Source organism: Scleropages formosus, chromosome 20, assembly GCF_900964775.1.
Source record: "Scleropages formosus chromosome 20, fSclFor1.1, whole genome shotgun sequence".
Taxonomy (NCBI): Eukaryota; Metazoa; Chordata; class Actinopteri; order Osteoglossiformes; family Osteoglossidae; genus Scleropages; species Scleropages formosus.
In genome coordinates this window covers 7,126,847-7,152,964 of record NC_041825.1, presented here as the reverse complement: position 1 = coordinate 7,152,964, position 26,118 = coordinate 7,126,847, and the positions used below count along the sequence as shown (strand labels likewise).

Genomic DNA, 26,118 nt, shown 5'->3' with positions numbered 1-26,118 from the left:
CCCACAAGCAACATGAGTAAATGACCCATCACCTGAGTGCCACAAGGGTGACATTAATTGACCACCCTTATGAGTACTGTGGCCTAGGTGGTTCAAACAAAACTGCTGTCCTGGATGTTACAGGATGGGACTCTTAAGTATAAGGGTAGTTTCCTATTAAAGTTTGAAGGGCTACCCACAATGTAAATAACACATAAGTACCTTAACATAGAATCACTGATATAAACGCCAGCTTCTGGACATCACTAGCACAAGTCATTCTAGCCCACAATGACTGCGTTCCATAAATTTGATTTGTAAACCTTACGGAAATCGGCCATAGTTACATGAGTATTTTCACATTTTACACGATGCGTAACACCACCACCACCACTACGAGGGACAATTTATCAGTTGAAGGGGGAAGCTCGCCAGCGTTCAACTGCATTAAGCAACCAGCAGCCAATGAAGACGGAGCAATGAAGCACGTGACTAACACCACCGGAAGTATTGAATGTTCCGGAAGTACGTTCGCAATCATGTTCCGATGGACTACAACAACTCAAGATGCCCAGAAATTGTCAGAATAAAGCTGTTAATAGTAAGTAGGACGAACCCATGCAGATATGTATTCTTGCCGAAAACGGACGTCGGATGGCAACATGGATAATCAAAATGTAGAGGTACGTTAAAAGCAGCTCGCGCTGCATCGATCTAGTCTAGTCCCAACGTTCTGCTAACTGTCTACACTCGAGTTTCACTCGTTCGTGTAGAAATCATGACAATTAACGCCGTGTGAATGTGGCGGGGCCGAGCTGCGCGTGCCCATTTATCACGTTACATTCACGTGTCCCTGTGCCGCCTCGCGAGCCGGGGCTACGTACGTAACGTTCGTGCTGGAAACACGTGTGTGTGTGTGGACAGCGAGCGCGTTAACATGATGATATTGTGAACATTGATTGTAGCAATGTTTGTTACTGTTCTCTTTAGCTGACACTTGTTCGAGGTTTGACTCCAAAATTCAATCAGCTTTACCCTGATCTGTCCAAGGCAGGACGTTCTCACTCACTGTATCAATTTGGGTAAGTGCCTGTTGATCAGGGCACTACACTGCAGGACAGTGGGATTCGAACCCATGCCCTTCTCACTCCAAGGAGAAATTCGGTACGCTCCCAGCTTTCTCTCATACTACATCATAACCACAATAGCAGTGAAAGTGTTGGAAGGCTGTCCTTGATGAGGTCATGACCCACATGGTCAAAGCAGCAGGGCCCAGTGGGTTTTCTTCATCCTTGTCATTACAGTGTTAATGATTTATACCTTGGTGTGATGAGTCTGGTGAAAACATACCAAAGTGTTCAGTTAACCATCTGCAATATTTCACTCACTCACTCACTCACTCACTCACACACACCACATGTCTGGAGTAGGGTTGTGGCAAACCGGAGCCTAACCCAGCATTGCAGGGCACAAGGCCGGAGGGGGAGGGGGCACACCCTGGACGGGACGCCAGTCCATTGCAAGGCACCCCAAGCGGGACTCGAACCCCAGACTCACCACACAGCTGTACCCAACCAAACCCGCTGTGCCACCACGCCCCCTCTGCAGTATTTCAGCGCATTAATATTATTAATTTTAATTGATTTGTTTGACATAATTTAGAACATTACACAATGTAACAAAATTTTTCAGTTAGCTATCGCTATGTCGATTTTTTTTTTTGCTGTGATTACTTAGTTTCCTAATTACAAAAATACCACCAGTTCTTCAGTGTCACTTCTAGTCATGCAATCTTGCAGCCATTGGAAGATTCTAGAAGGTACCCAAACATTGTAGAAAGTAGCAGAACATTATAGAGAGTATCAGATCCTAAAAGGTACTGAAATATTTGGTGCTTGGAACCTGGTACCAAAATTTGCTAATTTTAAGAATGTGGAATATTAAAAAAAAAAAACTCATATGTAGTATGAAAGTATGTTTATTTTAACAAAACTACATGGAAAATGCAAGAAACCCCAAAACAATACATTATTTAAAATTTTTATTATTAATTAATTTAGTATTTCTATAGATGGGGTTGTATTATTAAAATTAATTGTAGTTGATCAGAACATTATTTTCAATTGCTGTGTGTAGTAGTATGGAAGCTCAGGACTAATATTCCAAAATTAAGTGCTAAATGGAGATTTTTGTGCTTGGCAAACGTGGAGCAAGTACCGTCAAAGAGGAGACTGTGGGCTTTGAGCAGAAATAAGTGTAAGTGAAAATGTCTTTTGTGTCTCTGTTTAGGAGAGGTTCAGTTTGGACTGCGTGGAGCACAGCGGCATCAGCATTTCGGGGTTTTCTGACGAGATCTTGTTGAACATTCTGACACACGTGCCCAGTCATGACCTGGTGCTCAGTGTCGGAAGAGTCTGTAAAAAGATGAAGACTTTGAGTCTGGACAAAAGTCTCACTAACCACGTTAGACTCTCCAAAGAGTACCTGGTAAGGACTGTGTTTCTATACTTCTTTCTGGTCCTCCAAAAATGGGTCGTTATTCATTTTCTTTCATGTCAACAAAGTTAACATTTTTTGGGGGATGAAGTTGAAAGAAGTAACAAAACAAAAAAAAGGTTGGCATTCCACTTTTCTATTCGTTATCACTTAAATAGCTAAGGAAGTGTGAGATGCTGAATTCTGTACATTTATAGTGGATCATTTACATTTATTCATTTAGCAGACACTTTTGTCCAAAGCGACGTACAACTCAGCAGAAGTACAATTTATGCATTACATTAAGAGGAGACAAAGCTGCAAACATGAAAGTCCCAAGCAAACCCAGTTTGTTCCCTACCACTTGCTGCACCGAGGTTCATCACAGTAGGTGCATAAGACACAGGATAGACAAAGCCCGAGACCCTCCCACCATTTTTTTAAAAATATTATAAGATACACAAATTAGCATGTACAATACCAGAGTAGTGGCTGAATAAAGGTTGTATCTGGGGATGCTTATGGAGTTACGATGCGTGAACAGTTACACCATAGATGAGCTGGAGAGATCTTGGGTGAAGTGGATCTGGAAAGGTGAGTTTTCAGACCCTTCTTGAAAACAGACAGAGTTTCCGCAGTTCTGAGTGACAGGGAAAGGTCATTCCACCACAACGGACCCAGAACCGAGAATCTCCAAGGTTTACCTTTCGTGCGCGGGACCACCAAGCGAGCAGAAGTAGACGAGCGAAGGGGCCTGGCTGGGGTGTAGCGATTGAGTAAGTCTTGTAAATAGCTGGGAGCAGTTCTATTGATTGATCTATTGTACACAGTAACCAGGGTTTCGAATTTGATTCGGGCAGCTATAGGAAGCCAGTGCGGAGAAACGAGTAGAGGAGATACACGGGAACGCTTTGGCAAATCAAACACAACTCGTGCAGCAGCATTCTGTATCAGCTGCAGAGGTTTGATGGCAGTAACAGGAAGGCCACATAGGAGAGAGTTGCAGTAGTCCAGACGGGAAGTCACCATGGCCTGGACAAGTAGTTGGGCGGAGACAGTAGTGAGGTAGGAACGGATCCTACGAATATGATGCAGGATGTATCTCCGGGACCGGGTTGTGGCTTCGATATGTTGAGAGAATGACAGACTCGCATTAATCGTTACTCCCAGACTTTTATAGAAGGAGCTAGGCGAAATGAGTGAGTTGTCCAGTTTGATCGACAGGTCGTGACAGGAGGACAGGCCAGCTGGGAGGTAAAGAATCTGTTTTGGAGAGGTTGAGTTGGAGGTGGTGATCATACATCCATGAAGAGATGTCCGACAGGCAGGCAGCAATGCGTGCGGAGATGTCTGATGCACCAGGTGGAAAGGGGAGGAAGAGCTGGGTATCATCAGCATAGCAGTGGTATTTGAATCCATGGGAGGCTATGACTGGACTGAGGGAAGAGGTGTAGATCGAGAAAAGAAGAGAACCCAATACTGAGCCCTGCGGAACACCGGTTGAGAGAGGCAGAGGAGAAGAACGAGAGCTCCGCCAGACCATTTGATAGGATCTGTCAGAGAGGTAGGACTCAAACCATCTTAGTGCTGCACCTTTGATCCCAAGCTGGTTAAGAGAGGAGAGTAGAATCTGGTGATTCACAGTGCAGACAGATCGAGGAGGATGAGGACCAAGGAGAGGGAGGCAGCTATAGCAGCTTGGAGAGCGTCAGATACCGCCAGAAGGGCAGTCTCAGTGGACTGACCAACTTTGAAACCAGACTGATAACCATCGAGGAGATGGTTCCGGGTGAGGAAATCGGACAGTTGATCACAGGCTGCCCACTCTAGGGTTTTAGACAGGAAGGAGAGGAGAGAGACCAGTCTTTTGTGTAGATGTAACATATTTTTCTATGTCTCTCAGGCTAATGATGATGCTGTTAAACAAGTGGTGAAAGAGCTGGCCAGTGAGATCCAGACGCTCAGCATGAGTGGGTGCTACTGGCTTTCTGGGGCTACCATCGACCAGCTGACCCGGTGCAAGGGCCTCGTCAAGTTGGACCTCTCAGGGTGTCGTCTGACTTCGGTGCGACTCTCCAAGATCCTTTCCTCCCTTCGGGGTTTGCGGTCATTGGCCATCGACATCAGTGCTGGCTTTGACTCTAACCAGCTGAGCAGAGAGAGCAAAGCCACCCTGAGTAAGATTAGTGAGCTCAAACAGACACTCTACACACCTTCCTATGGTGTGGTCCCTTGCTGTACCAACCTGGAGAGGCTGCTGTTGTACTTCGAAATCTATGACCTCACCAGAGAAGGGGCCACCATATGTTGCCAGCTGATGGTGGGTCAGAGCAGCATCCCTCACTACCAGAACCTGCAGGTGTTTTATGCCCGGCTAGCTCCTGGTGAGGTCAACCAAACACTTGTCAACCTGTACCTGGCTGTTTTTAGTGTCCATGTGCCAGAGCGCCTGCATGTCTTCATCATCTCTATCCCAGGGAATAATCCAGGACACTGGCCTGCTGCTAAGAACCTCCTAGATGGAATTGCCAGAAATGGGGCCCTGGAGGCCCTGCAGTTGCCCAAGACCTGGCTAGACCAGAGCTCCCTGCAGCGTATCCTGAAGCACAGCGCGCCCTCCCACCTTAACTTTAGCCGCTGCTCTGTCTTTGGCAGTCAGCTCATTCACAGCATCCTGAACGGCGTGATGGACCTCAGGCAGCTGGTTAGTCTCAATCTCAGCGGCTGCATTCAGGGGCTGTACTTGGACTGCACATGGAAGGCCGACGAGCACATAGACAGTCACGTTATGGAGTCGTTGGCGAGCGCTTGCCCCAACATCAGGCACCTCAACCTGTCCGCGGCACACTACCACAGCACACCTGGCTCGGAGGAGCACCTCTGTGCCGTTCTGACCCGGTTTAAGAGCCTGCGTTCCTTGGCGCTGCCAGTGTGTGCTGTCTCAGACGGTGTGAAGAATCCGGAATACGCGGCGAGGGGTAGCACGGCTCCGATCTCCAGCTCGCTTATGCTCGGCCTCAGGAAGGGCACCCGAGTGGGCCTGCAGACATATAAGGTCAACTCGGACCTAAGGGATGAGCAGACGAGCTCCAGCTTCCGCGCCCTTCTGGAGGGTAACCCCTTCCTGGAGGAGATTGAACTCATAGGGTCCAACTTTTCATCGGCCATGCCTCGCTATGAGCCGGCCATCCGTAAGGAGCAGGCAGCCTGCAGCTGGGCAGGCCACATCGGAGACTCGGAAGTAGCAGCCCTGGGGGCTTTAGGTTTCCTTCGCAGGCTGACTTTAGCGCAGCTCCCCGGCATCGTGAAAGGCACTGGCCTGGTCGAGGTGGCCATGAAGTGTCGGGACCTGCAGGTGCTTTCATTAGCCAACCTGGGATTGTTGAAAAATACCACCTACATGCCAGCTCTCATCGAGGCCTTGCCTTACTGCAAACAGCTCAAAGACCTCAGGTAAGAACAGAGGAGTGCGCTCGAGTGCCACGCTGTCCGCACCCGTCGGCCTTGTTGCAGGACACGAACGGGAATCCCGCTTCGCACATGCAGGAGTTTCTGTAATTCTTCCCGTATGTACTCTATGTATGACCCCGATTATACTAAGGACTTTACACACATTACTACTGGCAGTTTTACTCCCGACTTCCTGTTAAATCTGCTACATGTTTGAACATTTTTTTTTTTTTTTTTTTTTCATTTTTTAAAATCTCAGCAAGGTTCTGTAGTTTTCTTCAGACAAAAGTGTCTCCAGAAATCAGTTTGTATTTGTTTTTTTTTTTTCAAAACTCCATAGCCACTTTTACCCTAAAACCACGTTCAATAAAAACTTAATAATGTAGATATCCCTTGATTTATTTATGCATTAAGTTCTGTAAAATTTGATCCTTGTAATAACAAGTTCTTTAACACTTTACATATATTTATTAGCTTTGAGGTACATGAAAGTCAAACAAGTTTAAAACATTGTTTCCACAAATTCCCATTCAGCACCTGTTGAACTGAGTGAAAATTCAATTCTGAAATAAAACAGGTGCGATTCACTTATGTCTACTGGCCAGATCTGTGAGTATAGCTTTGTATTTGCTCTGCTACAAACTGAAAATTCGTAAGTGAAAATTTGTAAGGGAAAAAGTAATATAAAATAAACTAGAAAATATTTGTATGTTTGGAAATTCATAATGCAACGATTCATAACGCTGGAAGTCTGCGCATGTAAAGCGAGGGTTCGCAGCAATAGAATCACTGGGAATGTATGGAATAGTCTTTATTGGTGTTTGTTTTCCCTCTGTGTTTTTTTTTTTTTTTTGAGCATGTTGGCTTTGGGAAGTTGGTGTAACACGCAGTCCTGTGTCCCTTTGCCCCCCCCAGACTGGAACAACCCTACATAAATGCCAATGCACGCTTCTTCCAGGCCTTGAGCCAGTGCAGCTCCCTGCGCCGCCTCTGCCTCATATCCCGCAACGGCACCTTCCAGGCTGATGCCGTGACGGCATTCATGGCCAGTTGTCGCGACGTCATCATGTGCCACATGTTCATGGGTGGGAGCCTCGTGGCCTGCAGGAACCTGCAGAAGGCCCTGCAGGACAGGTGAGCGCCTCCCGCAGCCCTCCAATCCACAGTTGCGGTTAGTCACTGAGTTATACCTGGATGGTGAGGTGCAACGAGCTTGTGACCTCGGTAACGCCACCTGGAGTCAGCGTGTCCCGCAGCGCTCGAGGATCACATTTATGCACCAGTGGCCGACAAGCTTCCTTCCTCCTGGGCTTCTCTGAAAATGAGGAAACGAGATATAATTCCGGGTCTTTCCCAGGCTAGCTTCCTTAGAACGATTAATGAAAAAAATGTGAAGAGTTCAAGTATTAATTAATAACAAAAACAGTTAAAAGATGTGGGCAGACACAGAAGACAGTGGAGGAAAGGAAACGAAACTACTCAGGCTGACAGCGGTAGGTTGGGGAGTGCAGGGTAAGTGCTGTTGAGTGGACTCGTAGTGACCACTCGCGTGGTTTTCATGGTAAGGGAGGGTATGGAAGTGGTTGACTGTTTCTTCCTTGCTTCCGTCTCTTTGTATTGTGAACATGGGGAGAAGATATAAGTTCCACACACTCCACCCAAACTTTGCTAGATTCAAACCTGTGCTCGAACCAGTAGCTCAGGAGCTGTGCAGCGCAAGCATCGTCCGAGGCCGGCTGGGCTAACTGACTGCCCATCCCAGCACGCCGCCGCACAATGGCCTGCATTCGTGAAGAATTTCTGGATGGATCTAGATCCTCCTGTCAGAACAGATAGTGAGGTCTTGCAGGTCTCGACCCCACAAAGTTGACCGCAGGGGCTCAGCCATGACAGGTCTGTGGGCAAATAAAAGATTAATGGGTACTGTATACAGTTACATTTAGCAGGCTGACAAACAACAGCATGGACAGCATCACTAACCCTTCAGTCTGGAAAGGATTTTTTCAAAATTGAGGATCCCCATAACTGAATTCTGCCCCATAACTCCGCTCTGTAGTCAAACACTCTGACTTGAGCATACAAATGAGTTCTGGTGAATAAGTACCCTCCAGAGCCTAATATGTAAGCAGTACAGTTTAAAGTCTCTTTTCAACCCTGTAGGTTTGCAAGAACTGATAACTTGATCATCATACGTTCTGGGTTTTGTAGTTGATAGCGGTGTTGCGCCCTCTACAGGTTAATAGTAGAAGGTGGACGACAGCAAAGTGACATCTGTGTCTGAGACGCTCGTAAAAATATAGCGCAAGACTTTAATTTTGATATTTTTATTAACGTTGATCTACACTGAAATTGAAACAAATTTTAAAATGGGTTAATAATGAGGAAATGGAAATCTGGGTGTATGAATTGCCCTCTAAACATGAGGAGGAGAAATGCAAAGCATTAATGGTCACACATTTAAAAAATGAATGGATCAAACACGATTCATTTTATAGATGGGCTCTAAGACACAGTTGTTGAGAGCGGGCAAACCCTCCTCACTGTTGTTGCAAGTACAGCTCGTCCTCAGCTTACGATGGGGTTCCTTTCTCATAACCTTGATGTAAGTCACAAATGCCCTTATGCAATATTATATAAACCATATGGACATATAAACAGTTATTGTGTATGAGTGCTACGTTGGATAGTGCAGATGCAGACTTTTTTTAAAATTTTTAAAATTTTATACACACGCACACATTTTCGGAACCGCTTGTCCCATACATTCCTGTTAAAATATTAATATATTATTTAAATTTATTCATTTAGCTGATGCTTTTCTCAGAGCGACTTACAATGTTAATCTACTTACAATTATTATTTACCCATTTATACTGTTGGGTCATTTTACTGGAGCAATTTAGGGTAAGTACCTTGCTCAAGGGTACTACAGCTGAAGGTGGGATTTGAACCCTCAACCTTTGGGTAGAAAGACACAAATTCTAACCACTATATTTGTTCCTTTGTGCTATACATATATAGAGAGAGATTAATATCAAATGTTATATTATTAGTAATATAGAATAATTAAACCAGTTGTTACAATGCTGCACTGTTATTTAACTTTCATTTCTAAATCTGTTTTCTTTTGCATTTTCTGCGCCACAATAATACTCATGCTTCCACTTGCTAGCTATTGTAAAAAAAAACATAAAACGGTAACCAGAAAAGTAAAATGTTTTGCAACAAAATGTTCTGAAAATAATTCAGTGATCTTGCAAATGAAAGGTACGCGGTGCCTTTCGGAAACACGGCCACATGGGGTTATCGTACAGCAGGCGGAGCCGTAGGTCGTCGTTAGACGATACGACCAAATGTAGGCGTTCGAAAAGAGCGTAAAAAGGTCAGCGTCGTAAATTCGGTCGGTCGTACGTATGCGACTTACGACCACCCGTAGTAGAGCTGTTTGTAGCTGGACTTGAAGTCATCTGTCAACTTCTCGTGTGTTCTTGTGGATGCGTGACCAGCGTAGGCCAGTGGGGACCTGTTTGTCTGCTCGAAAAGACCGTTGGAGGTTATAGCCGCCGGTCTTGCCGGATATAATATCGACAATCAGAAAAATGGCACTTTTAATGTTGAGTCGCTCTTGATAAGGTTTTAGGATAAAGATGCCTAAAATCATATTTTTAAATGGCTTTCTTCAACGCTCAGGATGCAATATTGAGTATTTGTTTCTGAGGGCAGGGTTTACTTCTTGTGTAGGAAGATATTGATCGCTTGTGGCAGGAAATCAGTAGATCCTCAGCACATAAAGGGCCTTTTGCCTGGGATAGAAGATTAGGATCGCGTTGGTGTAAGGCGCTCCTGTTGTTTGGAGGCTCTTTTATGACACTGCACTTGATTCATATCTAACACTGTTAGCATCACACATGCAGTGTTTGTTCCTGAAGACCTTTTCAGCTTTTTGAGTGTTTGAGGAATAGCTGGAGATCATGTTCACGTATCGTGTTCGCCCTGCCTTTGTTGCCCAAGTTCTCTTCTGCCTTGTCAGTGTGATGTGCTGCCGAACGGGCTTTCCGGGGGTGGGGGGGGCCGTATTTAGCCCCCGAGTCCGTGTGGCACTCAGCCAGGCTTCTCGCTCTGGGGCCTGCTTTCTGAGCAGTAATCGAAACATGAGCGTACCCACCGTGAACACGGGGGGAACCTTATCCTCCACCTTCACCACAACCACCCCCGCCCCACCCTCAGCACCGCTGGGCACGGTCGGTGAAAGAGCCGGCAGCTCAGACAGCTGCACGCCAAGCCTTTTCCAGCGCGGCGATCTGGCGCTGAAACAAACGCGGCACATCCCGAAGCGGTGTTTGCTCCTTACCGTCTCCAAATAACAAACTTCCTGCCCGTAGTAAGCAGTGCAGACAAAACTCGGTGCAAAACTTTAAAAGAGCAAGGAAAGGAGTGTAATTGTCTGCTGTTGCATTGCAAAGAAAATGTGTGTAATCTACCATGTTCTACAGCACATCTCAGTAATCCGGTGGAGTATATTTTCTTTGTAGTCGTATCGGGAGGGAAAACCGCAAACAGCCGTATCGGTTTGGCAATTTGGTTTTGAGCCTCGATGAATATAAGGTCACGTTATTAACACTTCTTAATCACCGAAGGGGTTTGGAATCGGCGAGTGTAAGTTTCGGCTTAACGCTAGCGTAACGTCCTGCAAACATCGACGTGATCATGTTTCATAGTGCACTCTTTCGGTGGCCTTGATGACGTCAATCATGTAATTAATCGGGTGGAAAATAAATAGCGATTTAATTGAGAGATGTGTTTGAGTAGGAAATATCTGTAACTGAAATATCTTCCTCCGTTTCTTTTTGACTCGTAGTTCCTCTGGCCCTGGTACGTGAGGAAAATGTGAGACCTGCTCCAGCCATGGTTGGCAGATTGCCATGGTAACCGTGTCCAAAGCTTTTAAAGGCGAAAAACTAGGCCATCCTTATCGGCTAGACCTGACGCTCAATCGCTCCACACCCAAAAATGAACGTATTCGTTGTACACCAGCCGTACTACGCAATGCGTCGTCCTTTAAAACGAGCGTAACGGAGCCAAAATGTTTTATTAACCCGTAACTCGCCTAAACAGTTTTACGCTGCTGCGGATAAACGACGAGTTTTACTTTTACAAACTAGAGGCGGGGAGTTTGCTCCGTCACCGAAGTATCGCAGGCAGTTTGGTGCGGAAACCAGCAGGGGGCACTGGTGTTTGTCTCATTCCTGCAGCACCGCCCTGTCTTCTGATTAGCAAAAACGTGGGAAGGCGAGATCAGTGTCCTGCTTGTCTGAAGTGTGACGAGCCTTTATAGTGTTGGTGTAAGATTCTGCGTACAGGCCATGCGCCGCAGTGGAAGGACCCCCTTTATCGACTGACTTGAGAGGTACAGCCTTCACCGTGGCCCTCCCTTCTGCAGTTATTTGTACCTCTTCATCTCATTACTGCCACTGTACTCCCTCAGGAGGAATGGGAATGCCAGATTTAATATTTCTGTTTTAATGCAAAAAGGGGTAAAAACAATTGAGAAAGAAACAGTTGGTCTAATGGTGCTATTTTGTTGCCATTCCTTGAATATTTATCGAAGCGTAACAAGTGCAATATCAATTTCATATTACACTGCTGCTTAGCAGTAGAAAAGAATGTTATTGGAGATGATAAAGAATTTCGATTGTTTCGTTTGAGCTCCTTAGCGCTCAGTTGTTTGGGAAAAATTAATATGCATCATATGAGTACCCCTCTCCAACAGAGCAGTGCTTGTGCGAATGTATTTATTCTTACAGGTGAACAGGATACTGTCAGTCGTGTCAGATGCCTTGGAATTGTGAATGGAAAATAGAATAAAAAAAACTTTAAAAAATGCCTGGTATTACGGTGGACGAATTTCTACTGGAATTGTACGGAACAATAGCTGCTGACTCTCGAGTTTTATTTTCTGCACACATTGTGTGTGTATAGATGTTCGTGTTTTGTATTTTATATATACTTTTTTTTTTTTTTTCCCGTAAAAGATGTAGAAGCCTTTCCTTGTATCTTTTTCTTTTAGGGTAGTTCCCCTTTTGCTGCTGTGGAACTGCCTGTAGTGGATACCGTTATAGGGATTATTATATGACGAAAGTAGAGAAAGAGGTGAGCACTATCGAAGTGGAGATATTTTCAGGTAAAATGTTTTTTTTTTTTTTTTTTCTTTTTTTATATCCAGTCCAGGGCTGCTGTGACATTAAGTCTGTTGTGTCCAAGGGTTTTTTTTTTTTTTTTTTTTGGCTTTCCTGAAATGAGTTTTGGCGATCTCTGACAATTTTGTATAGCCTTCCACTACTTTGACAGGTTAAGCAGAGCATGTCCCCTCAACCCCCCCTCCCTCTCTCTGTCCGTCCTTTTTTGCTGCTGGCTGCCTTCAGGCATCACTTGCAGAAGCCCTGACTCTCCACCTCAAACTCATTTGGGAGCGAACGCAAGCACAGATGGACCTGGGTGCTATGGTTCCTTGCATGAGTTGATCCAGACAGTGACCTGGACATATTTGCCTACGTGCTCTCTCAAGCTGAGCCTTTCTTTTAGGTTCTATTCATTGGCACAAAGTCAGTCTAGTTGAGTGCGCAAAAAGCCACCTCTGTTGGAGTAAAGCACATAAGGAGCAGTAGTGATGCAATGAGATATAAGCAGACCCTTCGTGCTCTCAGGACTCCCATCTATCTGCTGGAATTCATAATTGGCCGACTCCTTGTCCCTTCCATCTCTTTAAAGGTGTTCTTTGTTTGGATGACATGCAAAGGTGCTGTTGTCATTCCACGTTAAGTGTGGTGTAGGTGTCGGATAGGCCTCTGGATGTCCAGCGGTTCTCCGCCCATCCTGGCCGAGCCGCTTTGGATTTTAAGCCTCAATTACAGCACATTAGTCAGTTTCTCACCATTCCCACTTTGAAAGCTCTCTAAAAGAGTGCTTACCTGTATTTTACTTGCATTAAGAGTAAATGCTCATACCTTGGTCAAATGTTTCTGGTGTGCAGCGGAGAATGGGAAATTATATACCAGAATGAACGTGGATTCAGTCTTTTAATTAAGTACAAGTTGTTGAAATGAAATGCTGTGTTCCTTCATTGCATGACTAAAGCCTTGATACAAAGCTTTCGTGAAATATTGTTAAGTCCATAGTTTTGATATAATGGAAACTAATTAGGAAGTCTTATCATAGATACTTTTTTAATTTCAGTGTCTTTATTGAGCAAAGTGGGGAAAAATGAGGTTTACTGCGAGCTGCGAATGCAAATCTCGGTCTGTTGAAAATCTTTGTCTATTGCGGTAAATGTAGGGGAAAAAAAATCGTAAGAGGAGTTGTAGAGGTGCGCAGTCTGACTTGTTTCCACGACTTGTGGAATAGCTTTGGCCTTCTTGGATGCAGAACTGGTCTCCTGACTAAGGTTCAGACCTGTTCCTAATATTATAATTATTGTTATTTTGCTGCATAGCCAATTCCTGTAACCAAAGCCACAAAGAATGCTGCGCATTTATAATGCTGAATATTTTAACATGCTGCGAGGTGCAGAGATTTTGCATTCCTGAGAATTGCCATTGTTGCTGCTCCCTTTGGGTTTGTCCCTGGAACGGCTTGATTATAAGAAGCGGTTTATTCTTTTATCGATAATGATAAGACGTGCGACGCTTTTCCCGGCCGCTCCGCTGAATGTCCTTGGACACATAGATCGACATTTACTCAGCGCGCACGAGTCCCTGCTTTCCCTTGCTGAGTAAATGGGCCCCATTTGCCAAGGCTGGGCGTGCTGTGTGAGGGCACTGAGCTCTGAGTGTTTGTGCTGTGAGGCTGCCCACGGGGATCCTGTGGATGAGCAAATAGTGGGACGTGAACTTCCCAGGATTTTAGGGGTTTCGCTTAACCGGGCGTTCAGATTCCTCTGGCTTTACTTCATTCATTTAGTCTTTTTAAGCGGTATGATAAACAAATGATAAACTAAGTGCGGCTTCCTTTCTAAATTGATTGGCCAGCCAGATTGAAGTGTGTAATGGATCAGCAGAGCTGTTAAGTTCTGCCAGGAGCCTGGGTTCGTTTTCAGGTAGTCCTCGACTTACGACACGTCCCTTCTCTGCCATCTTCCAGCCGTCTCAGCTGGCCGTGCTGCAACGAGGCGCCATATTTCTCATGCACTCGATCAGCGTGTCTGTCAGCGGCTGCATTTTATTTGCAAAAGCATTGTTTTATTTACAGAATCTTTTGTTTGTCATTCCATTCAAGTTACCTTTTTTGTTTTTTTTTTTTAAAACGACCAGCACGCGGAAATACGAGTTCTGGGGTGCAGAAAAACAGAATTAGAAATAAAAGTAAATAGTGCAGCCTGAAAATATGTAATTATAATAATGTGCTGTATTTGTATTGTTGTTTTTAAACAAAGTAGTTGATGGTAGTGTAGCGGTTAGACCTGCTGCCTTTGCACCCAAAGTTTGTTGGTTTGAATCCCACCTCCAGCTGTAATACCCTTGAGCAAGGCACTTACCCTAAATTGCCCCTGTAAAAGTAGGTAAAAGACTATAAATACCTTGACGTTAGAAGTCACCTTGGAGAAAAGCGTCAGATGTGTGTGGTTATAACATGGAAAATGTGAGATTAATGAAAAATGTAACAAAGCCCCATCAAACAATGCAACGTTCATGCACACCCCTCCCCTTGATCTTGAACACACAGTTGAGTTTAAAAAAAAAAAAAAAACATAAAGGATGGACATGGTTATGAATAAATAAATAGACAGATAAATGTAAAAAAAAAAAAAAAACTACTTGGACATGCACCTTAGAAGGAATAATGGAAACAAATATATGCAGACAAACTGCAGAAAACTGTGGGGGGGGGCACTAGTTATCAGGTGTACCAGGGTATTACAAAACAGAATGGAATTTCAGAGGAGCTCTGCCAAATCTAAGGTTTCACACTTGTTGTAGAGGCTGATTGTCCAAGGCATCAAAGTGTTCTGCAAAGTAGCTCCAGTCAGAGTGGAAACGATTTCTAGAACCTCGCAAATTGAACTTAATGCGTTCCAGTTTCAGAAAGAACAACATGTCTCTGAGCCGGAGGGAGAAAGGACGGGGTGCTGGGAGATTTGCGAGCTCTCGGTGTTGCGCACCTGGCTTTTAGGGAAGCAAAGGCGACAGCATTAGACGGTTTAGTTCTCGGCAGAGAAAGGTTTCAAGGAAGTCCGAAAAGTGGTATAAATGGGCACGGGTGTAAATCAGTGCGCCTAAGCTGGGGCAGTACCCCAAACAGTGAGTCTGTCCATGCTGTCCATGTCCCGATGGACACCAGCTCACTTGTCCTTACTGAGGGGAACCTGGTGAAGGATCTCAAACTGGACCATCGCAACTGAGCACACAAGGTTCACGTATCGACCGTGTTAATGGCCCCTCCCCAGCATTTGTGAGTAAATTCTGGGCCAACTTGTGTCTCCCGTTTATTCCGGATCATATGGATGGTGTCTTGTATGCCATGTAATAAAACATTCCTGTATGCAAGTGGAACTAATCCTCCCTGATTTTGCTGAGGGTTCGAGCGAAGCCTTTGGTGGTTTAGGGGGCTGTTTGGTTAAAGATGAAACCGTGACTTAAAAAAAAAAAAGTTATAAGATGTCACCGTGTAGACACTCGAGAGTCCCGAAATACTCAGTTCTCCCCAGTCTCAATAAATGTGTACTGCACAATATGTGATTTGAAAAAGAAAAAACTCTTATGTGCACCTTCTTGTGTAGTATATCCTAGTTTATATAGTGGCATATGACAAACTGTACTTGAGAACCACATGTCTGTGTCTTGCATCTCCGTCTGTCGGTGTAACTCGCTTTTGGATTTCCTGAGATGTTCGTCGCTTTGGAGAAAAGCGTCTGCTGAATGAGTAAATTGAATGCTTGTCTGAAGTTAGGGCCAAGGTGAAGAACACAGTGGGGGTTTAAGGAGTATGCTGTCGATGGTGTGGGAAGGGAAGGGTAGGTCAGCAAGAAGACGACATGACCGACACGGTCAGTCGATTTATTCTGGCTACGCCCATTTATGCTTTGTCATGTTTGGTCACCAAGGCCCGTAAGCACTCTGGGATTAATGTGGTTCTGTGCCAGATTCAATCACTGCGATTGCAGAGTTGATCCATCATCGATTTTTGCAGCGCCAGATGATGGCCACCAAATCTCTTCTGTCTGTGTTGCCAAAAGTTGCGCGGCCCTTTGAGTGTTTTCAAAAGTCCGTACCTCCATTAATTTACCTGGTTTTGTACATTCCCGTTTCCAGGCTTGTCTTGTTGTATCCTAATGAGTGCGTTGTGCTGTGCAGATGCGGTGTGCGCGGACCTGGCGGGGGATGGCAAAATCGCACAAACAAATGGACCGAATTGGCGCTCCTCAGCGTCCGCTTCGCTGGCTCGGAGAGATGTTTTCTGTGTCGCTGCCCCGTGAAGAAATGCACCTCCCAGTGGCGCGGCAGTCAAATATTTACGCGCTTCCTCCACGTACCTTTAGTTTCGCTGAAGGTCGCGGGCTGCGGAGGCGGTGGGGTGCGAGGAAATTGATACGCACGAGGCAAATCGGCAGCGGAGCTCCGCTGAAGTCCCGTGGGCGCATCGGTTGCTATAACAGCTAGCTGATCGTGTTTGCCGAGACGGGGGCGCGTTTGTCAGGTGCCTTCAAAGCTGCGAGGAGATTTGAAATGACAGCGGAGAACGGCAGGAAGTGGTCAGGGGCGCTCAGAGGAGAGCCAAGTCCACTCCGCTTTAAGACAGCATTTCACACGTGGTTAATTATCCTCTCGCTCCACTCCCGTCCTCCAGATGAGTCTCCCATTTGATGCTTGACAGCTACAGAGGAGATGACAAAACAGAAAGCCATCAGGCAAATAATCCCCCCTTTGTTGGTGCCCCGAGTGTTGCATCTAAGCGATTGCTGGGGCGCCCGGGGACTAGATGGGGGTAGCGGAGTGGAACGGAGCACCCAGTATTCTCCCAGCGGTCCATGGGACTCCTGACAGACGAGCGCACTGGAGGCACGGGAGGAAAGTGGTGGGGGGGGTGGTTCTGACCCCCACAGTGACTGTTTCTGACGACCTCTAGCAGGAGTGTCACCCTTTTTTTGGTTGAACCAGAAGAGTCCAGCTCTCCTTAGTCCTCTCCTTAGTCCTCTCCTTAGTCCTCTCCTTAGTCGCCTTTTACACCCACATTCCCTGCGACCATGAGTGTAGCAGAGGCTTCCAACAAACAGATGCATCAGTATACCTAACGTGTCTCTTTGTCCTTTCTAGTCCTGGGAAATGTGGTTCTCTGTTTTCCTCATGTTTGCGAGAGGTCTCGAGCGGGGGATGGAGGTCAGATCCGTCCATCGCGGGGGGTGGTTTTTGTGACGGTGGAAACGCCACGCTCCCGCGTTAGCAAGATCAGAATACATCTTGCTCACAAATTGGATGACTCATTCAAGCAGAAATTTCCAGGTTTATGCAAATGCAGAGTTCCTGTCTGCGCTACAAGGCCGGAATTTGACGCCAGCCGTGATTGTGTGAAAGACACCCCCTCCTGCCTCCCCCTCCCGACAGTTGTCTCCTAGGTTTCCATATCTAGGAAGATGCACTGTGTGGAGGTTTTGAACATCCACCCTCGTGATCAGATGCCTCGAGGCGGAGTCGTTTGGTATTCATTTTATTTTCATTAAAGGAAAGCAGCAGGAAAGCATTTGCAAGTTACCTAATGAGAGGCAGGGAGAGGACAGACAAATCAGCTGTGTTGGACAGTAGATTTTTTTTTCCCCCCCCCCCACTGGTTTGGATTATGAATCAATCTGCAGAGATGACTTGGTAAATGGAAACGTGTGGGGGTTCTACTTAATGAGTTTGAGGCAGCTGGGTTCTTTCATGGATACATTGATGTAACAGGACCGCGGTACTCTCAGTATTACAGTTATTGGTAAGACAGGTGGATATAACATGTGTATGACGTGTTCTTTTCAATCACAGGTGCCGTGAGCTCAGTGATACACGTGTAAACACATGCACATGTTGACCGATGTGCAGTTTCCGCCTTTGTTCCCGTGCGATGGTGCATTTTAATTCACAATGGGATAGAGAACAAGGTGTTAAGTATTGTACGCTGTTAGATGCACATTACGAATTATGGAGACCATGTGCCACATAAATAACAACTGATATTTCTCTCCAGTCAGAGAACAACACAGAAGTGCATTACATCAGGATCTGGATGCAGACATGTGGTTCTTCCGTACAGTTAGTTTCTCACATACCACCATATGAACCAGGATACATTACACGGGTAGCCACATAGTTTTTAAAATGTATTTTTTATTATTAAACAGATTTTCTAATTTGTCGAGACCCTTGTGTTGGGAAAACCGACTTACGTATTTCTGAAGATGGAAATATTATCCAGTTTATTAGTTTTGAATTGGTTTTTTTTCCACTTAACATGTTTTCATCATTAAGTTGACGAAAGAAAATGAGCTGTATTTACCTGCTTAGCCAATAGGTGTCAGTAAAGTGCATCCCAACAGAAAAGGGCTGTGGGACTGACTTAGTTCAACTCGCCTCCACAGTGTTTACAGCCATCCTGAGTGTTCAGTAGGATGACCAGTGTTGAAAATGTGTGTGTGTGTGTGTGTGTGTGTGTGTGTATATATATTTTTTTTTTCCAGTCATCTTAAACATATTTATAGTTAGAGCTACTGTCTTTGGACCTAAAAGGTTTGATTCCCATCTCCAGCTGTAATATGCTTGAGCAAAGTACTTACCCTAAATCGCTCCAGTAAAATTGCTGAGCTGTATAAATGTGTAAATAATTATAATTATTTAATTACTTTTATTTACTAGCTAGAATTACAGGTAGCTTAACTTTGAAGCTCGATTTGGAGAAAAGCGCTAAATGAATAAATGTAAATCTGCGTTTAATTTTACTGTAGCTTTATGTTTATTGAGAAATATGAAAAATAAAAATCTTTCTTACTAACCATCAAATAATGGTCTGCATTACTAAATTACGATTTACCGTCCTCTCGCTCCAGCCGTGTTCGTAACTCGAGGAGCTGGTCTGTGAAAGCTAGGTTAGCTGAAATTATTTATCTAAAATGCACAATTTAAAAACCGTTTTCGTGCAGGAGGGCGTATGAACGGAACCCACCTGGTCAGGTGCGTGAAAAGGCCCAGGAAGCGTTCACATCCCCCCCGTTGCCTGTGATCAAAGGTTTGCCGGATTGCCCCCCAGTGGAAGGGTGAAGGCTGTATCAAAAGACACCGTATTAAGAAGAGCGAATTAGTTGCGAGCGGAGAAGTCTTTCTTGTGGATCTGTGATTAGAGAGGCACATCTCCTCAGAAGCTTCCTCACCGCGCCTTCGCTCGCAAATGTATTCGTTCACTCGGTCGGCCTGAAAGTTTTGCATTAGTAACTTGGTCAAATTTACAATCGTTTCATCTCCCTCCCCTCGCCCCCCCCCCCCCCCCCCCCCATAGTACATCCTCCTGGGGATTTAGAATATTATTCATTAAAAACAGCTTTACAGTCAAATCCATTTCGAAATCTTAAGAGAGCCTGCCTTTAAGAAGCCAGGAGGGTGTCCAGTTCTGCCTGTCAGGTTTTTATGCTCTTATTGTCTTGAGTTTCAGTTGTGATGCCGTGCATCACAATGGGAGCAGAAGGGGACGTGTGTAAGGAGCGCCGTTTTTAATTAAATCGTTTTCCCTTCTTAATTATTTTTCTGTCACTTAGCCAACGCTTTTTAGCTGACTTACTATTTTAGCCGTTTATACGGCTTAATGTTTTTCTGGAGCAATTCGGGTTTAGTACCAGCTGTAATCGTACATCTGGGCTCATCTGGGACTTAAACCACCAACATTCAGGTCTTTAACTCTGTCCTACCTGATATGCTGGTGGACACCGTTCAGTTTATTCGTCTGAAGTTTGTCTCAGAGGTGAAAGTTTCTGTACTCCACGATTTTATGTTAACGGCCAGCAGGGGGTGTGGCGGTTAGAGCTGCCACCTCGTGCTCTGAGGACCGAGGTGCAAATCCCACATCCTGCTGGAGTACTCCTGAGCTAAGCGTATGCGGTAAACACTAAAGATCCGTACAAATGGGTAAACCGTCGTAAGTAGCTAAACGTTGCAAGTCACTTCGGAGAAAAGGGTCGGCTAAATAAATGCCGTAAATGTGAAATGTTTCTGAAAATCGGAGAATAACGAGCTGTGCGGTGCATCACGTGTTGGGATGAACGGTATTCACGGCGCTGTAACGTTTCCCATGTCCCAGCTTTGCGGCAGAGCGCCCAGCACTCAGCGTGGTGATCTACCCGTTGCTGCACGAGGACCTGGCTCTAGTAATCAGAGAGATGCCCCTGCTCCACCTGGACGAGATCACCCTCTTCAGGAGCCGCGTGGCCGAGGACCCGCCGCGCCTCTGGTGGTAGCGGCGGACCGCGAGGCACCGCTCGCCTTTCTTCCGTGAGGTGAAAACGCTTAAGCCGGGCACTGCGCTTTGTCCTCGAGTTGACGCGTCTCGCTCGTTTGGAGGACTCGCTCTGGACACTGGACCTCGGGGGGCCGAATCAGAACTTAAGAGCGGGATCCTACAGAGTTCGGGGTGCTCTTAGCGCACCTATTCTTCTGTTCCCGCCCACCCATCATTTCCCCTTTTGTTTCTCTGTTTGCAGTCTGACGACGTAGTAGTGGTGCCGCCTTTACATTTCATTCTCCAATATTGTGAGCCTCGCAGCAGTTTTGTTTACCGGGCGGCTAAACCGTTCTTAAATGACCCCGTTTCAGGAATGGGTCCCCCTGGTGGCTGCGGCACCGCAGAAACCGCACGCTCCCGCTGATTCTAAATTTGCACTACTGCTCTGGTCTCAGCGGAGGCCGGCTATTACCATCTGATTACTTTCCACCCCCCCGGTCCCGCTGCGTGACCGCGCTCCGCAAAGCGCCGTGAGACCGCGAGACAAGCGAGGACCCCCGCCCGAATGGCACCGTCACCTTTTGATTCCCTCACCGCACGCGAATTGAACTGATTGCTGATTGTCTATTGAACGGGAGTAATTTGTGAACAGAAGCTTAATGGGTAGGGAGGATGTAAAAAGCAATATACCTGAAGACCAGCCCTCCCCACCCCAAAACGTTCACCTTCTCTCAGCCGGGGTCCTTTTCCAATCACGAGTTAGAGAGCATGCAGTTCTCCCTCTTCGGCGACTCTCGGCCTCTGATCAAGTTAACAACAAAACGCAAAACTACAATCCCGGGGTAGGGAAAAATGTCGTCCTCGCTGGCTTTCCGGGGTCCTTCGTTCCCCACAGATCAACGTTTGCCGAACTCCACTTTTCCCGACGCGCGTCGGCGAACGCGGACAAATCGGCCCCGTCTCCGTCTCGTGCCGCTTCTCGGGCCGTCGTCTCGCAAGACGAATAAAAACGCGATGCGGGACACCGGGCTCTGCCGTTCACGATCCGGGGAGGCATCAGAAGCAAAACGGGTGTGTCGTTCGTGTCGTCTGTCGGAGCCGCGTGTTACTGTAATTCAGACCATGTATTACTTGTGTTTATTGCAGCGGGGGAGACGGATTGTCTCTGCGCTCCGTGCTCAAAGGTAAGCAGGTAAAGTAAACATATCCATCTTGCGAAAACCTTCCTTGTGGGAGCAGGAGAGAAATCCGGCCTAATCCAGCGAGAGCTGCGTCCGCAGCGCTGTGGATTTAATTAACTGCTTCACGGATAAGATCTGCTTTCTTTGCCCCCCCCCCCCCCCCCCCCCCTTTTTTTTTCCTCGCCTTACTGTTTCTTCAGAATGTATCGCTTCTTTTCTAGCGTGAATTAAGCCTCGCTGGATGTGCATTTTAGACGACTCTTTTCGGTTCCGTCGACCTGGTTTTGAGTATTTTGCATCTGTGGATGCTGCTGTGGATGTTGCTCTTGCAGTGTGCCAAATAAATACAATATCTATCTTGAATATGTAATGCTGACATTATGGAATTGGTTTAGGACAAATTACAAGGTATGTTGTGTGATCATAGCCTCTAGAAACAGCTTTGACTGAGTGTTAAACTGGGGTCTGGTCTGTGAGGGATTTTTACAATTCCTGTACTGTCATTTGTGAGTATTTGACAATCCTTTCCTTCCTTTTTTTTTTTTTTTTTTTTTTTTTTTTTTTTTTTTTAACTTGACTGCCAGTGAAAACATTTGTGTGGAAATTTTATTTTATTGTACATGCAATAATAGCACTATTAAACGGTTAAGTCAGTCTTTTCCAAGTTGTGTTTTAGTTTATTACGTAAATATTGTATAGTATTTCATAAAATGGTTATTGATTTTTTGTGAATAATGTTTTTTTTGTGAAGTATTTCATTTTTTTATTAATTCAGGCATACATATCCTTTTAATTCCTCTGAAATATCCCTTTTGTCACCTATCCTAAATATTTGATTTGCGTGTTGAAACCATTTCATTTAAGGTGATGTAGTGAAATACCTGCACATTGCAGTTGACATATAAACCGCTATTTATAAAACAAATCAGATTTTACTGGAGGAATAAAGTAGCTTAGAAATGGCTTTTATTCACTTAAAACTGAGAAAAAAAAATGTAGAACTGTAAGTAAATAGCACCAGCATTATATAAGCAGTGTGTCATTTTTTTGATAGGCTTTCAAAACTAAATCTTAAATTAAAAAAAGAAAAACTTTGTAGGTTTTTTCCTTTAATGTCATTTGACTCCAGGATCCTGTAGGAAGTACTGATTTTACTTTCTGCGGGTGACTGTGATTTCAGTAGACTTTGTACTACTCCTTAACATATTAAATCCTTTACTAAATTTAAGTTCTTACATTTATTTAGTGGACACTTCCATCTTCCAGTGAACTCTGTGTAGTGTTATCAGCCCACACACCTTATTCACCATGGTGACTTACACTGCTAGATACACTGCTTACAATGAGTCACTCATCCATACATCAGTGAAACACACTCTCTCTGCCACTCACACACTGTGGGGGAACCTGAACAGCATATTTTGGACTGTGGGAGGAAACAAGAGCACCCAGAGAAAACGTGCAAACGCCACATAGAATGAGCGAGGATCAAACCCACATCCACTCGCAGCACCCAGGCACTAGAAGACGGCAGCAGTACTCATTGTGCCACCATGCCATTTTAGAGTTGTTGAAGGATTTGTTAAAGCTTCTGTAAACAATGCCTGTTTATTGGAGAAATGCTCGAAGTAGAGGAGCGGTACAAATTTAACCTAGAGTTTATGGTGCAGCGCCGTTCATCATCGGTCATGTATTTTCCCTCTCTGGGAAATGAATGAACATGTGGAGAATGAGCACAGAATAGTGTTACTGGCCAATGGAAAGTGTGGATTCCTCTCTCGTCGCGATATGAAATTCCTTTAACACAGTAGTCTTGCTGTCTAAACACCTGTCATTAAAATATACCTTTTTATAGGCAACATATTTCAGTTAATTCTGTTAAAAGCTAGTTACATATATGAATGCGTAAAGTCTCTCAGAAAATATATAGAAAGTCATAACATGGTATGTGTACATAATTTCTGTAAACATTTCAGCTGTTCGGTTCCTTTTAAAAAGCTAATGTATATTGTTGAATTGCAATTAAATCATCGCTTTTAAATGTTACCGTTTCCAAGTTGCATTACGTTTGGAGTTATACCTCGGATGTGTTCAGAACAACTGGAAGTCAGATGTCCAGTACTAGTTCAGGGGAATAGTTACAGTACAAGTGAGATTCAGTGCTCTTTATTGTACTGCTATTGCTAAAAAAAAAAAAAAAATAAATATTTTCTTGCTTTACTGAGAGTTAATAGCTATTTTATTCATATGCTATAATTTCTGTTGACCAAGTAGTTAATAAAAATATATATATATTTTTTTGTTTTACTACAGGCATCTTAACAGTTGATGTTGCTTTGTATGTGTTCTAAGTGCTGCTTATGCAATGGTATTTTCAGTTTTTAGTCATTTAGGTGTTTTAAAGTCAAAATGGTACAGAAAACGGTGGAATAAGGCAAAATACCTTTTGACAAAATTAATACAAAGATGACAAAACAGTCATAGCTGGCACATCACCCTAGCAATGATATCCAAGTAGGTTTATTTAAAAATCCAGTTTTTTAGTATTTGGAAAAGTGAGTGCTGCTCGATAAATAGTTTATTTTATCGACACTTTATGGGTATGTGCTGTTATCCTACACGTGTGTCATGCGATCAGTACACAAAAGCATCACCTTTGTAGGAAATACAAAGCCTTGGGTAGTTGAGTTCTTTAATCCATCATCTTTAAAAATCACAGATATAACCTTAAAGAATCTAATGACATTTTGTAATATAGTATTCATAGCACATAACATTATTATAATTTAAAATTGTGTGCCTTAATGAAATATGAAACAAATAATTACTTCAGGGATAATGACCCATATTTTCCATTTATAATTAATAGAACTTGCTAATTCCATTTCTGCATCCTGCATAAGCTAAATGATTTTTTCTTTCATTTTTTTTTCCCCCAAGCATACATGCAGCGGTACAGTTCTATCCAGTCTATCCAGTAAACACATTTCTTCATATTTCTCTATGGAAACATCATGGATTCCAAGATGCTCAGTCAATAAAGCCGCACTTCCTGCAGGTCAGGCTATGGTCAAGCGATGTCGTCTATTACTGACCGTGACCTGGAGCTTACCTGCATGTGCTGCGGTGTTCTGGGGAAAATTTTTTGGCCAGAACATTGTCAGATGGTTTATACAGACCTCGTAGTGAACATCTCTTTCAGTTGCTGTTGGCTGCTCTGCCTCCCGTGTGTCAGATGATTGATATTCACATCAGCGCATTACTTCTTACGCATCTTTCTCCTGGACAAAACCAAACTGTGACCGTGTGCGCGCGATTCTCGTGTGTGATTATTCTCACATACAAGTGGCTATAAACATTTGTGAAAGAAATTGCACTCAGTATGTTTAATGGCAACACAAAATACAGAATTATGGAACTGGAAACAATTATGTTTCTGTGTCATAATGCGGCCCATCTGCTTGCTTATGGAATTATACACAAGCAGTGAAGGTCTTTGATTTAATCCATTTTTCATCAGTTATTTTTCCCCCATTTGATATCTAAGTGAAAAAAATGTTCTGATGACACAGGGCTTGGATGGGCAGGATATCAGTAAAATTTATAGAAATATTTCTGTGTTATAAAAGCAAAGAAATTATGTCCATAAATATTAGTGATTTATAAAATATGCTTGAAGGAATTAAATGCTGGATAAGAATTCACATGAGCTAAATTAACTTTGTAATTAAACCTTTTAAACTGTAGAGAGGTTATTATTACTAAAGCAATTTTTCCAGTTTTAATCAGATGTTATTTATTTAGCTTGTTTTAAATAGACTTCTAAAGCCAGGTTTGTACACTGAGCTACTTGCAATAATTTACCAAATTATACAGCTGGCAAATTCTTACAGGAGCAATTCTGGTAAGTACCTTATTCAAGGGCAATACAGTAGGAGTGGGGAATTGAACCCAAGTCCTTTCATTGCAAGGTAACTAAAGACTCAGAACCTGCTACAGTCTGCTGCATGTTTACCTGTTTCATTCATCCATCTGTTATCAATAAATGCTTTTTCAATGCAAGGTCTTGGTGCTCAAGGGCCCATCCCAGAAACAGCGTGGGGCAGGGTGCATCCTGGATCGGACACCGGTCATAACAGGATAATCATACACAGACAAAGTCATTGTCTCACACACACTATGGTCAGTTCAAGGTGACTAATCCACATGAAATGTGTCTTTAGCCTGTGGGAGGAAACCAGAGCACCGACAGGAAACCCAAGTAAAGATTGAACTCCACACAGACTGAACCAAACTCACACACCCATCTGATCCCAGAGCCCAGGAGTTGTGAGGCACCAGAGCAACCTGCTGTACTACTCAGTTACTCAGGTCAGGTACCCTCCCAAAGGAACAATAGGAGGGTTTGTTGGACTAACAATAAAAGAAACTACTACAAAACACATAAATTTAAAAAAAAAAGAAAAAAAAAAAAACACTGTATGTAAATTGGTACATAGTTTAAATACAACTCAGACTCCAAAATTTTGGTTCAATAAAATGTTTTAAAATAAGAAATTGCAAATGATTATGTACCCAAGGT

The 26,118-nt window shown here is 44.2% G+C and overlaps 1 protein-coding gene across 4 annotated transcripts; it reads left to right on the top strand.

The window, feature by feature from the left end:
- Positions 1 to 507: 507 nt before the first annotated feature.
- fbxl18 (F-box and leucine-rich repeat protein 18) lies at positions 508 to 25,971 on the top strand. 4 transcript variants are annotated; one of them, XM_018740394.1, is made up of 5 exons: positions 508 to 662; positions 2,269 to 2,466; positions 4,358 to 5,907; positions 6,820 to 7,038; positions 25,760 to 25,971. In XM_018740394.1, exons 1-5 carry the CDS (start codon positions 606 to 608, stop codon positions 25,806 to 25,808), a joined length of 2,073 nt encoding a protein of 690 aa, XP_018595910.1. In that variant the 5' UTR covers positions 508 to 605; the 3' UTR covers positions 25,809 to 25,971. The 4 variants fall into 4 exon arrangements, with proteins under 4 accessions (XP_018595910.1, XP_018595900.1, XP_029102620.1 ...); XM_018740384.2 differs by lacking the exon at positions 25,760 to 25,971 and adding an exon at positions 20,215 to 21,688; XM_029246787.1 differs by lacking the exons at positions 508 to 662; positions 25,760 to 25,971 and adding exons at positions 1,022 to 1,061; positions 20,215 to 21,688.
- Positions 25,972 to 26,118: the final 147 nt, after the last annotated feature.

Bases quoted from the DNA above. Each gene is read 5' to 3' on its own strand.
- fbxl18 (XM_018740384.2), top strand. From the start codon at position 606: ATGTATTCTTGCCGAAAACGGACGTCGGATGGCAACATGGATAATCAA. The intron at 5,908-6,819 runs GTAAGAACAGAG...TGCCCCCCCCAG, and splicing joins AAACAGCTCAAAGACCTCAG to ACTGGAACAACCCTACATAA. The intron at 7,039-20,214 runs GTGAGCGCCTCC...CCCATGTCCCAG, and splicing joins CAGAAGGCCCTGCAGGACAG to CTTTGCGGCAGAGCGCCCAG.